The sequence below is a fragment of the Carassius carassius genome, chromosome 46 (assembly GCF_963082965.1).
Source record: "Carassius carassius chromosome 46, fCarCar2.1, whole genome shotgun sequence".
Taxonomy (NCBI): domain Eukaryota; kingdom Metazoa; phylum Chordata; class Actinopteri; order Cypriniformes; family Cyprinidae; genus Carassius; species Carassius carassius.
The window spans coordinates 21890064-21903744 of NC_081800.1; the positions used below are offsets into that span (position 1 = coordinate 21890064).

Sequence of the window (13681 nt, forward strand, 5' to 3'; positions counted from 1 at the left end):
TACAGTATATGCCCATGTCTTAGTGGAAAGGAGCTGTAGTTTAAGCTGTTTATCGTGGTAGTAAGCTCTCTTTATTTTTTTATTTTATTTTTTTTAATGTAGACACAGACACACACAAAAAAAAAGAAAAGAAAAAGAAAATGTATATTCACATTGGGGGGGGGGGGGTGTAATCTAACGCCATATTTTAATATAAATTACAATAAAACTAAATAAACAATTACATAAATGTAAATATAAATACAATATTTAATGTGAAACCGACTAACCTCTCTGTTTTAAGCATGGTAAATGTTAATTAAAATTATTTAGATAAAAATATAAATTCATTTATAGTCATAAAGAAAATAATGTTAAAAAAACTAACACATAATAAATAAATAAAAGACGTATTTTGTTCACAGTGACCACGAACAACAAAACATATATTGCATTTATATGAAATTTAAATGCTTAAGGGCACAAAGGGAAAAAAAATAGGTAGGTAGGCCTTGACCTTTTGTAGAACAGCTTTGGTCACTTAATTCACTCGATATTTAAGGCAAGAAATATGCGCCCAAAAATGAAATCATTCAAAATGATTGCAAAGGGCATACATTAAATATCATAAAGGCCTAAAATGTCATTCGTTCAAGAGTACACACTAAAATCTCCCATCTAAAATCTTACCTTCTTTACTAGAATTTTCTGCTGAATCTTATTTTATCTATATGTCTGTCTATGTCTGGGGGGATCACCTAGGCCTATATACAAATGAATCATCAAGCAAATTCGCCGTCGGTTACATTATAACTAGTTATTGAGCTGGTGCAGGATCTGAGGCCATTTATGTGCAGATGGAATTCATCGCTTTTCTCTCATCAATAACTTCTTGGCAGTGAACTATTGGAACGAGTCGAACGCGAGGGGTGAAATGCGGGTCAGGCTGTCTAACTAATATTAAAATGCGTCCGCAACACCAGAGCAGTGCAGAGTGGGTGGATGGGGGCGTTTTCAGGCCTGTGGGGGTGGACAAAAAAAATCCCTATAACATCTGTAGGGTCTCGAAGTAAAATAAAAGACTTGAGATAAGGCAAAATGGCTATTTCCGAGCATTTAATTGGTTAAAGAGTTATGTGCCGTCTGTTTGTTTGGTTTCGATTTTAGATCTTATTTTTTAAAAAATAATTTCTTATTTTTCTCTGGTGGGTTGAAAACTGGATTTAAAAATTTGGGCTCTGTTGCTTACACATAGCCTATATTGTTTCTAAAAAGTTTAATTTCTTTACTGTTTTTCTACTTTTCTTTGCTGGTTATATTTCCTTATTTGTTTCGTATCTGTTCCTGTTTCTAAACTGGAGAGAGAAGTGCAGGGCAGGGTTTTGCAGGTTATCGGGCGGTCATATGGTAATAACGTGCACAATAAACCCCAAGGAACAAAATAAACTTATTTTTCATCAGTGCTGTCACGTGTTCGCTTTGTCCACAACATGTTTGAGACGGAATATTCAAGTGGGTGCTCCTACGATTTCGAGATGTAGTAGAATTTGATAGTAAAATTATTTATCGTTTTTTTTTCACCCAGTCACTGTTTATTTTATGTTCTAAATTTTCATTTACTCAACCCATTGGAGTTTTGAAACGTGATATGGAAATTATCAAAAAAAAAAAAAAACAGAAATCGTCAAAACACATTTAAACGAATAAATATTTTTGTAATGAAATTATTTTGTAACGTGAACATTTTTTTATGGAACAATGTGTTTGATGAGTACATGTGATTCAAGTGAAAAGGCTAATAAATTGTCTAAACAAACAAATAATAGGCTAAATAAATAAATATGATTCTAAATAAATAAAAGCATTTCCACATCAGTCTTTTAAAAAAGTTGTTGTTGGTCTCACTCCTAATTGTTGGGTCTTTTATTGCCATATTCTTTTTCAAGCTATTGAAAAAAAAACGAAAATTAAAATAAATTAAATTAAAAAATGCAATTAAAATAGTAATTATTACGTTTATTTTTTTAAGTGATGACAAATAAATATTACTTAAAAAATATTGTAGGCCTACCAGTTCTGACCATAGATAGGCCTATTAATTCTGACCAAATAGGCTATTGTAGATGCCAAACAGAAGCCTCTCCCCAGCATTTTTTAACCCTATTCGAGATGTTGAAATTGTTCATAGTCTAACTTGACTTATTTCATAGCTACGTTGAGTTCTTTTTTAAAACTTTCAGTCGAAGAAAGGCCTGGCCTGTCAGTAGTCGTCTATATGTACCCTGTAGAACCGAATTTGTGTCCAGAACATGAAAATCGCAAGTACGTCTCTACAGGAATACATGGGCGACGTAAAATCCACGATAGCCAAGTTGGGTTTGTATTCGTCTCGATCAGAGAGGCACGTGACTTTGCATGGAAGTCTTGTGTGCTTACTATCATAAGCATAGAAGTTTGAATGAACAGAACTACTACAGGAAGAAATAAACTTTCTTAGCTAAACTTGTGCAAGACATAAAAGCGGAAATATGATGTATGCCGTTTCTGTAAATGGTTGTTTTAAAGCCTTCATACCTTAATTAATCACCAAATATTTTTCAATCTCCGTATTTTGTCTAAATTCGTCGAATCGTATAAGTAAACTGTTTAAGCATAATTTCTAACGTATTGTTAGGCTACTTGGTTCTAATATTAACTGTAGACTAGCTTATATAAATAATAGGAATAAAGATAAGGTTATGTGCCAATTATCCAGGAAATTTGCTTTGCACTGGCACAGACAGGTTAGAGGTAAGTGAAAATGTTAATACTAAAATATTTGTTTGCCTTCATGTTGAGTAACTTGCTGTAATAAAAAATAATGGTAAAATAGCACTGGATATTGTAGTAGGCTATAATTATTAGCCGTATTTTAGTATATTTGATCCATTACTGAAGCTTAAATGTGATAGATTGTTTTTTATTCATTTATTTTTAACAGTGTAATTAGCCAAAGTATTTTTGGTAACAGCACATGTACAAGTTAACTGAGAAACATCCCTAGGTGCTGTGGCATGATCTGAGAAGATTTGGCCATTGTGTATGAGTGTGTGAGCGAGCGAGAAAGGGGGGAGAGAGAGAGAGAGAGAGAGAGAGAGAGAGAGAGAGATGGATAGAGAGACTCTAAGACTTCGCGGACAATGGCGGAAAATTGAAGGTATATTTGCTAAAGCCGTGGTTCCTTATCCGGGGACTACATCGCCCCATGCCATTGGGCCATCGTATCACGTGGTAAAAGTAACTTTACAGGGTTGCTCGCTAGTAGGAGGGCTTTATGGAGCAGAAAAACGACAAAGCTAGAAAAATTATTTTCCACTCCAGAAATTAATGATCATGAGCTCGTATTTGATGGACTCTAACTACATCGATCCGAAATTTCCTCCTTGCGAGGAATATTCGCAAAATAGCTACATTCCCGAACACAGCCCCGAATATTACAGCCGTGCAAGGGACAGTGGCTACCAGCATCACCACCAGGAGTTATACCCTCCGCGGGCAAGCTACCAGGAGCGTCAGTATAACTGTGCAAGCATCCCTGAGCCTGATACTCAAAGAGGACATGGACTGCCTCACGCGGGGCACCTGCTCGGAAAAGGGCAATCTGCCTCATGTGAGCCCCCACCGTTACCCCTGTCTCCTGCCACCCCTCCGGCTGCATCGTCCGCCTGCAATCAAGCCACCCCGGAGCATCCCAACAGCTCAGCTTCTGCCAAACAACCCGTAGTGTACCCCTGGATGAAGAAAATTCACGTCAGCACCGGTAGGCAACTTGAGTGTATTTCTCTTAAGCACTATAAAGCTCGCCCCTCATCCTAACTCTCTCTCTCCGTCTGCCTCACTCCTTTTTACACTCATCCCCTGGCCAGCCTCTGCTACGATAGGATAGAAGCCTTTGAAATGGCACAATTGAGGCGGATTTACGACTAGGCATTGGTAATTACACCCACCATAAATTTTATAGCCGAGGTATACTCTGGGCAGTCGTATCACCATGTGGCTTCTCTTGTTATGAGTGTGCGAGAGAGTGAGGGAGATCTGGGACCGGAGAAAAACTAAGCTTTATAATGTTGCATTAATAATTCAGTGCTGAGTCCAATGTGATTTTTTGCCTTATTATAGAAAGCTTACTTTTAGATATTTTAGCCCACCCTCATTTCCTCTGTCGCCACCATTTCTCAATGAAAGACACGCTTGTTTACCCTATCCTTCCCTCGCTACTTCTTTTCTTTTCTATTCTGTTCTGTTCTTTCTTCCTTTCCCTTTGCTTCTCCTCTTTCCAGTGAACTCTAGTTACAATGGAGCGGAACCCAAGCGGTCTAGAACTGCTTACACTCGCCAGCAAGTCTTAGAATTGGAGAAGGAATTCCACTATAATCGGTACTTAACACGGCGAAGACGTATCGAGATTGCTCATTCTTTGGTCCTCTCGGAGAGGCAAATCAAAATTTGGTTTCAGAACCGCAGGATGAAGTGGAAAAAAGACCATAGGCTTCCAAACACCAAAGTCAGATCCTCTTCCTCCACGGGCATTTCCTCCGGGTCCAACACAAGCTCAGCGGCTGGCGTTGTGGCGGCAGCTTCCACCACTAACACCATGTCAGCCTCCGAGGACCTCTCCGGAAGCGAGCGTGGCGAGGATATTACAAGGTTATAAGAGAACTATTTCGAGGAGAGGAGAGAAGGGAAGATCAAATGACTGATTATTTATAAAATATAATATATTTTGTTTTCGTAGGTATCTTGTGCGTAAAGGGGGTTCCTTTAAGTCCACAGTTATATAAAATGCATGTTATATAGCATGGATTATTGCGAATACCTATGGATTATTTTCTATGCGAAACAGGGTTTGATTTATCTAGAACTGATTTTTTTTTTTTTTTAAGAGAAATTATTTGGGCGATACAGGTTATTCACATTTTACTCGAATGCTATTTGTGGGCCTTTCTTTGCCCAGCTGCCAAGGTGAAGTGCACAACGAATCTATTTATTTCTCACTTGAGAGAGCTGGTAGTTTTGTTTTTTCTTCTTTTTTTCATTCTTTTTTTTGTACTGTAAATGAAAAACACTATCGTGCGTATCGATAGAAAAAAAAAGATCTTAAAACGTCTTGTTTTCTTTAAATGTAAATCATGCTGTGGGTTATCTGTCGTATGGAAAGGTTAAGACTTTAAATTATCATTTAGTTTTTGTTGTGATGGCGTTGTGTTTAGGCTATTAACAGCGGATTGTTGTGAGATGCAATAAAACCAGTTTAGTGTATTTGTGCTAATTATATTGGTCAATAAAACGTAAGTGTCTATTAGTTTTACCTAGACTTGAGTGGCTTTTATTAATATACAATGTAGACTTAATTTCCGCACATAAATAGCGAAAAGATTCCTCTGTAATTTTTAAGGGGGGATGTATTAGTCGGGGAACTTGCATTTGTCGGTTGAATATGCAATTATAGGCCCAAAAGAAAAAAAACTGTGTAAAATCAGTGCATTTAAAAATGTACGTGGTGTCGAGTGGGGTTGCAGCATTCATACTTGCAAAAAAATAATTAGCCATTTTATTTCTGCCGTACTATCTCTAATATCTATAACTCAGTCTCTCATATTTCAGTCAGGTTGTGAATGGGTTAGCATGGGCTGTGTACCCATCACTTTTTCGCGTAATCTTTTAACGTGGCACATAATTCGGGCCTTTTTAGTATTGATCTTATCGCTTTTCACTCCACAGGATGGCTTGTAATTCATTACTGTTTTCAACATAGCTGAAATGTCTCTAAAAATTCATTCCAGTAGGCTATTCAAAACTGTACTGCATTGCTTATATTTTTTTCATTTTTGATTTCAAGCGTTATCAAGTTGGGATACAAATTAAAGCAATTCATTTTATTTGGACAAACTAAACAGAAAATGAAAGATCTTTTATGGACTTAAAAATAAATATTTATTAAATAATCTTAGTTTTGCTGAGTTTAAATGTAAAAATAATGAGAAATTCGTTAGTATTTAAATGTAGCTATGTTAATTTATCTTGATATATTCCGTTGAAATATAGTAGCTTATGACAAGATTTATTACAAAATAACCTTTACTAAACACGATTGTGAAAATACGTGTTATGGAATAAGTGTGTAAAGAGAGAAAAAGGCTGTGAAATCGGTCAGTCCATGTACATGTTTTTAAAGAATCAATTTGCTTGTGGTGAAATATAATCGTACTACCTCGCTTTTTGAAAGTTCTGATTCAGGCCACTCCTCTTTGTGTGTTATTTTTAAAAAGTGGCGCTTGAACCTGTTTGAAGCAACGTCATAGCCAAAGCAGAGACTAGGAGCTAGACACACAGGACCAAAATCTGCACGCGGTGGCCTTGCTAGTTTACAATGCTACACAGAGCGCTCCCATATGCAAATTAGTTTAAACTTCATTTTGACGTTTTTGTATTTTTCTAAATGCACAAGAATATATTAAAATTTAAATATTAAAACACTTAGCGTCTCTATTGATATCAGTTCTCGAGAAAAGAAAAACATGTACAGAAAATAAGGAATGTGTTTGATTAATTGAAAAATCGGCCTGACTTGAATGAAGATTACACAACGGCTTGCTAAGTGGGGGGCTGAGAAGCACAAAGGAGTGAGTCATTTTAGAGCATCAATCAAGTCCGGCAGCAATAGTCAATTGTACTTCTAATGTATAAAGTTGTACAGGCACTTAATAGCTATAGTGCACAAAAGCGTCACTGCAAAATATGTTTCAGCGGATAGTTTGTCCAAACGTAAATGAGAAGAAAGGCACTGGCCATCGTCTCAGCCTGACCATGACTTTGGAAAGGCACTTGAAAAGAGTAAGTGCAGAACTGCATTCAGGGACCATTATGTGACTGAACAGCAGAGAAAAATGAATGTGCACGCCTAAATCGTAGCATCCCGGCTGTCTCTTTCGAGATGCTGTCGCCTCCATGTCGCGAGGCTGAAAAGGTACTTTATTGAAGTTTGTGACAACTAAGAAAAGCAGAGTTCAATTTAGGGACACATTTTCTGTCCCATTAGTTTCGTTTCAGCCGGGTCGGCCGACCTCTCCCACCCCTTGACCCCACTGGCTCTCTCAACGTGTAGGCTACCTTCTGTGTGCACCCTCACAGGCTTCCTGGGGTTCCACCGGTGCTCTTGCTTCCATTGTGGGTTTTTGGTTTTATTGATGTGGCAATAGAAGAAGGACATCTGAATGTGTTTCTCTTTTGTTGCTTTGCACCGTATGCGAGATCGGTGAACTCTGGGACAAGGCTCTTCTGTAGCGTACGACCTTGTAACTTTTTCTTAAGGGGACATGCATTTTCGAGCTGTTAGTCTCAAATCAATGCTTCTACCGTCATCTAAATGGAATGATTGAATTTTTTTTGTTTTTTACATTTTTAATGTTATTTTCAATTAAGACAGAATAGGCATATTGTTATAAAACAAAATATCTAACAAAAGTGGGCGAAATATATGTTTCCATGTGTACAAACAGATTTTTGTTCTGAGTGTCTAATATTTTAATTGCAGGTTTTGTGTCAGTCAAACAGGTATGACAGCTTTTAAAAACACATTAAATTTTGTTTTGGTGAAACGAACAGCAGTGACATTTTTGAGAATGCTTTTCTCATAGGGGAGCGCTGCATAATGCTGAATGAATGACATTGTTTGATGGATTTCTGACATTCCAGGGCAGATGTAACGCAGTTTTTCTGTTAACAGAAAATAATAATAATAATAATAATAACAATAATAATAAAAAAAGGCTAGAAAATAAATCATGTTTGACTTGAAACTAATATGTTCATTCATAAACTAAACAAACTGGGGTGCGTTTCCCGTACAACGACGTAATTCGCTGATTAACCACCATAGTACGAAGCATCGTTATGGAAACGAACTAACTAGTCACGACTGTTTCCCGAAACCATAGTAGTCTACCTGTGTCGCAGATCCATGGTTCAAACTACGTTGGTTTGAACCGTCGTTCTTCTTCTTCTTTGATCTCATGGCTGATTGGAGTAACTTAGTTCTATTTTCTCTTTTCTTCGACTCGAATTACGCTTTTGAAATGACGTTACGTAGGAGTCGAGTAATAACGAATCATTAATTTGTTTTTCAATACATTATATACACATACGGAGTTAAAAATTTGCTCTTTTCTGATCACAATGTCAATAATTCCACAATTTCATATAAATATTATTTCTTATTTAATATGGGTAGGCTACTCAACCACAATTGAAAAAGATGGGTTTTGAAAACTGTGATGTACTTTTGTGGACACCTGTTGCTTATTTTGCTAAATTTTTCCTATTTAAGTCTTCTTGTCATTCTGCCATGTGTTAATGAAAATTGAACGAAAACCCAAATTTTCAGCATTTGGAGGCGGTGTAATATTACCAATAATAAACTCCAGCTATTCTCATAGCTGAAAAATAGCATTACAAATGCTGACAAAAAATAAAATCTGTGAAGAAATCACTCAAAAAATAAATGATGCTGGCTATGTATATGAACAAAGCCCAGAAAATCAGGAATAAGTGGAGGGACTTTGCAATTGTGACGAAACGGAGGCCTGCGGCACGTATAGAGGGAAGCAAACAAGACTGATGGGGTATCAGTTCAGTTCCTACTCTCCCTACAGAGGAAGAGAAAGTTTGGCCATCCTGGAGCCTATTGTAATGGAAGGATCCTAGGAGTTATACATGTGTATCAACCAGGCCATTGCCTTCAAAGTTCAGGCCTCCAACATCAGACCCTCTCCATTCTGGCCCTTCAACATCAAGCCCTCTCCTGCCTGGTCCTCTTACATCAGGCTTCATATCTTCAGAGGGCAATAAGAAGAAACAACGCTTTAAATTTAGTTGTTAGCTACACTGCATTATTATGCTGTTGGAAATTTATGGAGGTGGTGGGTGAAGGCCTGATGGGTGGGTGATGGAAGCACACATGACTCTTTTGTGTGGGCCACTTCAGCAGTTTGCAGGTGGCTGAAGAGGGTGCATGGCTTTGGTGATAGCTGGCTGCTGGGAGACAGAGGATATTTTCTTCACCCACCTCCTGACAGTGCAGCATCCAGCCATCACTGCAGTTTAAACCATTTCTTTAATCTGACATAACATCTGTTAAATATTTGGTTTATTTGCTGATATGCATTAAATGAACACTAAAAAATAATTTTGCAAACAGTGTATATATACTGTGTGTGTCTGTCTGTCTGTCACTCACTTATTTATACATTTTTGTTACTTTATTTTGGTACATTCATTTACTATAAAAATACTGTGATTTGAGAGTTAACATTTAATGTAAGTGAAAACCTCTAACACACTGTTTTACCAATATTGTTATATGACAAATATGTCTTTTGGAATGTTTTTACAAAGATAACTCACTCGATAAACTCACAGTTTCTTCGCACAAACGAAACAATGGCTGCGTTCTAATCGGCAAGATTAATGCTTTCAGAGGGCACTTCGAAGGGAGAATAATTGCGAGGGCCACGCTGCTATATAGTTTCAAACTGCATTTGTAATAAAAAATAAGGAAGGCGAAGTAGGTAACAAACTTAAACCACAACTTTAACTCTTTTAATTCACTCAGAGTGGATGGTGAAATCTTCTAAAGGAATAGGGCATAGGGTCGATAAATCCAAATAAAACACAGTCCAGGTGCGGCGCAATCAATGACTTCGACACAGCAAACTAACGACGAACTATGCCTCTAACCACAGGTGGAGAGCGAGCTGTAGTTCCAACGACACAAGTTTACGATGCAGTTTGCGAATGTTCGTTTGAACTATGGTTTCGGGAAACACCGATTCGTTGAACTACGTTGGACGGAACTTGCGACCATAGCTGGCTAACGATGCTTTTGGGAAACGCACCCCTGTATTGTTTAGAAGACAGGAAATACATATATGAAGTCATCGCAGGTGTTGTGGGGCCGCTTGACAACCAATAAACTTTCATACAAGTTTAATTTTCACCTGTATAAATATTTATTTTAAAAATAACTATTATGGGTTTAACCGAACTTATCTTGATTCCGTCTTATTAAAAATTATGTTTTACTTCAATAAACCTTTTTTCAATGAGTGTTGGCTCCTTAGAACATATTAATTATTTAATATGTAATTATTTAATTTCAACCTTTAGGTTAATTGTTTTGGTATTTGTTGAAAATTAAATTATATCTTGTGGCACATTACTTTAAATCTCTGTGCTGCAGTGCTTATAATATTATTTTATTTTGCTAATAAAGATGTAGGCCTAGTCTAATTAGGTGACGAGTACAAATAATTCAAAATATCCTAACTTTTCTAAATACTTTGTTATTAGAACAGTTTTAGCCTATATTAGAGTTTTACACAATATTTGACGATGCTATTTAAAAAAATAAACGATAGTTGCAAATACAGTAGGCTTTCTCCAATACCTCATAATTGATCCCAAGTTTCACTAGGCCCTGTTATCCAACAAATAACCCTCTAAAGATCGTCTTCGCTTATGTCGTACATTATTTAATGATGGCATTGTACCGTTTCCAAAGCCAGCATAGCTATGTCGTTTGTTATAAAATAAAATTTAAATAGGCTACAACTTTTAAATTACTATCTGTGACCTTACAAAAGGCCAACTACAAAAGTCGAAATGTCTACAGTTAATTTGTTGTGAGAAACAAATATTTAATTTAATTTTTAATTTAATTTAAAGGGCAATATATAAATTATTTATTTCTTATTTATAATCATTTAGAGTGATTATTATTTGTACATATGTGAGCCATATGTGTTTGTTTGTTTGTGTGTGTGTGTGTGTATATATACATATATATATATATATATATATATATATATATATACACACACACACATATATATATATATATATACACACACATATATATATATATATATATATATATATATATATATATATATATATATATATATATATATATATATATATATATATATATATATATAAATATATATATAAGATATTATACATGTGTCAATATAAGAATTCAGTAAATATTTCAGTAATTATAATTATAATATAATTCAGTTAATGCCAGCATTATACCAGATGCGATCTGGCTGTGGTTAACCTATAATAACATACTTGTTAGCTAGTCATAAAAATCATAGAAGGACACAGTGCAGGGATACAATTGCGGCCACGGCCCTGTGAACCGAGGTGTACGCTTCTTTCTGCGTCCATAAATCAAAAAAATGATTGAGGGTTTGCCCTGCAATACAAGTAGTGAGTGCCACGCTGCACAAAAACTGTTGTGCTTAGGCTTTTGAACCTGCCCTTGTAGGAAGAAGAGGAGGAAGAGACAAGCAGGAAGAGCAAGAAGATCATCACCTGTCTGCAGACACGCACCAAGCGCTTAACAGAAATGCATTCATTTAGTTAAACACAGGTGTGGTCGCAAATTCAATGTTTAAGAAATATAGTCTCCATATATTCATTATTTAAAATTGAAGAAGTTAAAAACTAGTAACAAATCATCTGTTTAAATTGGAATAAGTTTTTACAGCGCACCACTTTTTATATTTGAACAAATCTTTTGACTTATACATAATCATGGTGCTTTTCTTGTACAGTATTTCTTATATCTTAATGAAATATGATCAGCCACGTTTTACTATATCTTTCATAAAAAAAAGAAAAATAAATTTGTATTATAAGATGGGACCAATGTTGTTCTAATTGAAGTACTGAAGGCATTGTTATTTTGCCTTTTTATTCTAAAATGCATTTTTGTCAGTTCCTTTTGTAAGATAAGTGACTTCTCAAAGCAATTAAGTTAGTGATGAACGGTGTGTGTTCTTAGCATTGTTACGAGGTCCTCTGTGTAAACTGAGCTGTGGAGTTGAATCGGGGGTCACCATGTTATTTTCCAGAAATGTGGCAGTTCTAACACTGAATACCTGCTCGACACATGAAATACATAAATACAGCTCTTGTTCTAGAGATAAGTATTCCATGTTAGAGTCTAACCATGCCTTTGACTTTAGCACTTTTCGTGTTTGTTTTTTTCACATTTTATGCAAAGTGCGGAGCATGAGCGAAGAAATGTGTGCATTGCGCTCAACGATCTCCATTATCTTTGTTCTGATATCTTGCCCTTTAACCTTTACACTCAGTATGACCCCAAATGCAATGCTTAATGGCCACCCGAACTAAACCACACCGAGAGAGAGGGCACACAACAGAGAATAGCAAAATTTATTTTAAAACAAATACTTGCCAAAAACTCTAATAATAATAAATGATTATGATGATGATGATGGAACAAAATATTTGTCAAAGTGAAAAAAACCCACCATCAAAAGGTAGAAATAGCTCAGTCACTTTCAAATGTGTTATCATTTATATTAGTAAAGGAAAATAAGTTTGCCTGGGCTGCTACAACATCAAGAATTGTGCACTCAAGAAAATATATATATATATCACAAAAACACATTAAACAACACTCCTAATCCAGTCAGACGCAAAGCATGGTGGGAACTAGAAATATATTAGCTAGCCCATAAAGTTTGTGTGCTAGATGAGAAAACGCCTCAGCTTCTGATTAAGTGTAAAACAACTGGTAAAGGCAGAAACCCTACGCCTAAATACATCGTAAAACGATCTTACGAATCATCTTAGAATTATGGGCTGTTTTCCCAAAACACTGTAAATAGTAGCATGTAAATCGTCGTAGATCGACCAGTGTTCTGGAGAAATTGGAGCCCTTTCATCGTGAAAAGTCATTAGTCGCCTGCAGGACAAACGCAAAATTACAGCTAAACTTAAAAATTGCATGATTGCACTTTAGGAGTCCAATATGTGTCTTCATTATCAGTAACATATACATTTATGCCTATTTATGGGACATGCAAAGACTAATTAAATAAATAAACGATAACACAAAAGACGGTGTTACCAAATTAACATATATAGGCTATATATAGGCTATATATATATATATATATATATATATATATATATTCAGTTTGCAGTATTCCTGCACGATGTTTGTGCTGTGGAGATGAATTAGACTACTGAAGCTACTGGTGAAAGTTTGTCAATTAGTTCATCTGTGGATCTGGCTACCGCGCAAGTTCACCTTAACGAAGAACAACCTGCTCGCTGGTTTAAAAAGAGTCGTTGCTTGAAAAAAAAAGGGGGCGGGGGTAATTTTTATTCAGAATTTAGATGATTTTAAATAATGTGATACCGGGACATATATATATATATATATATATATATATATATATATATATATATATATATATATATACAAAAAAAAAAAAAATATATATATATATATTTATATATATATATATATATATATATTTTTTTTTTTTTTTTTTGTGTGTTTGTGGATTATTGAAGGCAAGATTGATGAGTGTCTGATGAAAGAGATGAGCGATCTTCTGACAACCAAAGAGAGTCACTTTCTGAATAGAACATCCATTATCTCTAAAAGTTCATGATTTTACCGAGTTACAGAATGCGTAACCTGTTTTTATCTAATTAACCTGTAGACTCTTACCCAGTCTCTGTCTATAAAGTCTCATTACAATGAAAAATTGGACGTATACTGGAACAGGGGCAGTTTGTTAAGAATGCAAAACTGAGAATGGTCGCCATATGGATG

At 35.7% G+C, this 13681-nt stretch overlaps 2 protein-coding genes across 2 annotated transcripts in view; one reads left to right on the forward strand and one right to left on the reverse strand.

The window, feature by feature from the left end:
• The window catches only part of LOC132129177 (transmembrane protein 18-like), a 386729-nt gene that overhangs the window by 311754 nt on the left and 61294 nt on the right, over positions 1 to 13681 (reverse strand). The window lies entirely within an intron of this gene.
• LOC132129172 (homeobox protein Hox-C4a) lies at positions 2312 to 5326 on the forward strand. The gene is made up of 2 exons (XM_059540658.1): positions 2312 to 3778; positions 4299 to 5326. Exons 1-2 carry the CDS (start codon positions 3346 to 3348, stop codon positions 4670 to 4672), a joined length of 807 nt encoding a protein of 268 aa, XP_059396641.1. The 5' UTR covers positions 2312 to 3345; the 3' UTR covers positions 4673 to 5326.

Excerpts from the sequence above, each read along its gene's own strand:
- LOC132129172 (XM_059540658.1), top strand. The coding sequence starts at position 3,346 with ATGATCATGAGCTCGTATTTGATGGACTCTAACTACATCGATCCGAAA. Across the intron at positions 3,779-4,298 it reads GAAAATTCACGTCAGCACCG|TGAACTCTAGTTACAATGGA; the intron begins GTAGGCAACTTG and ends TCCTCTTTCCAG.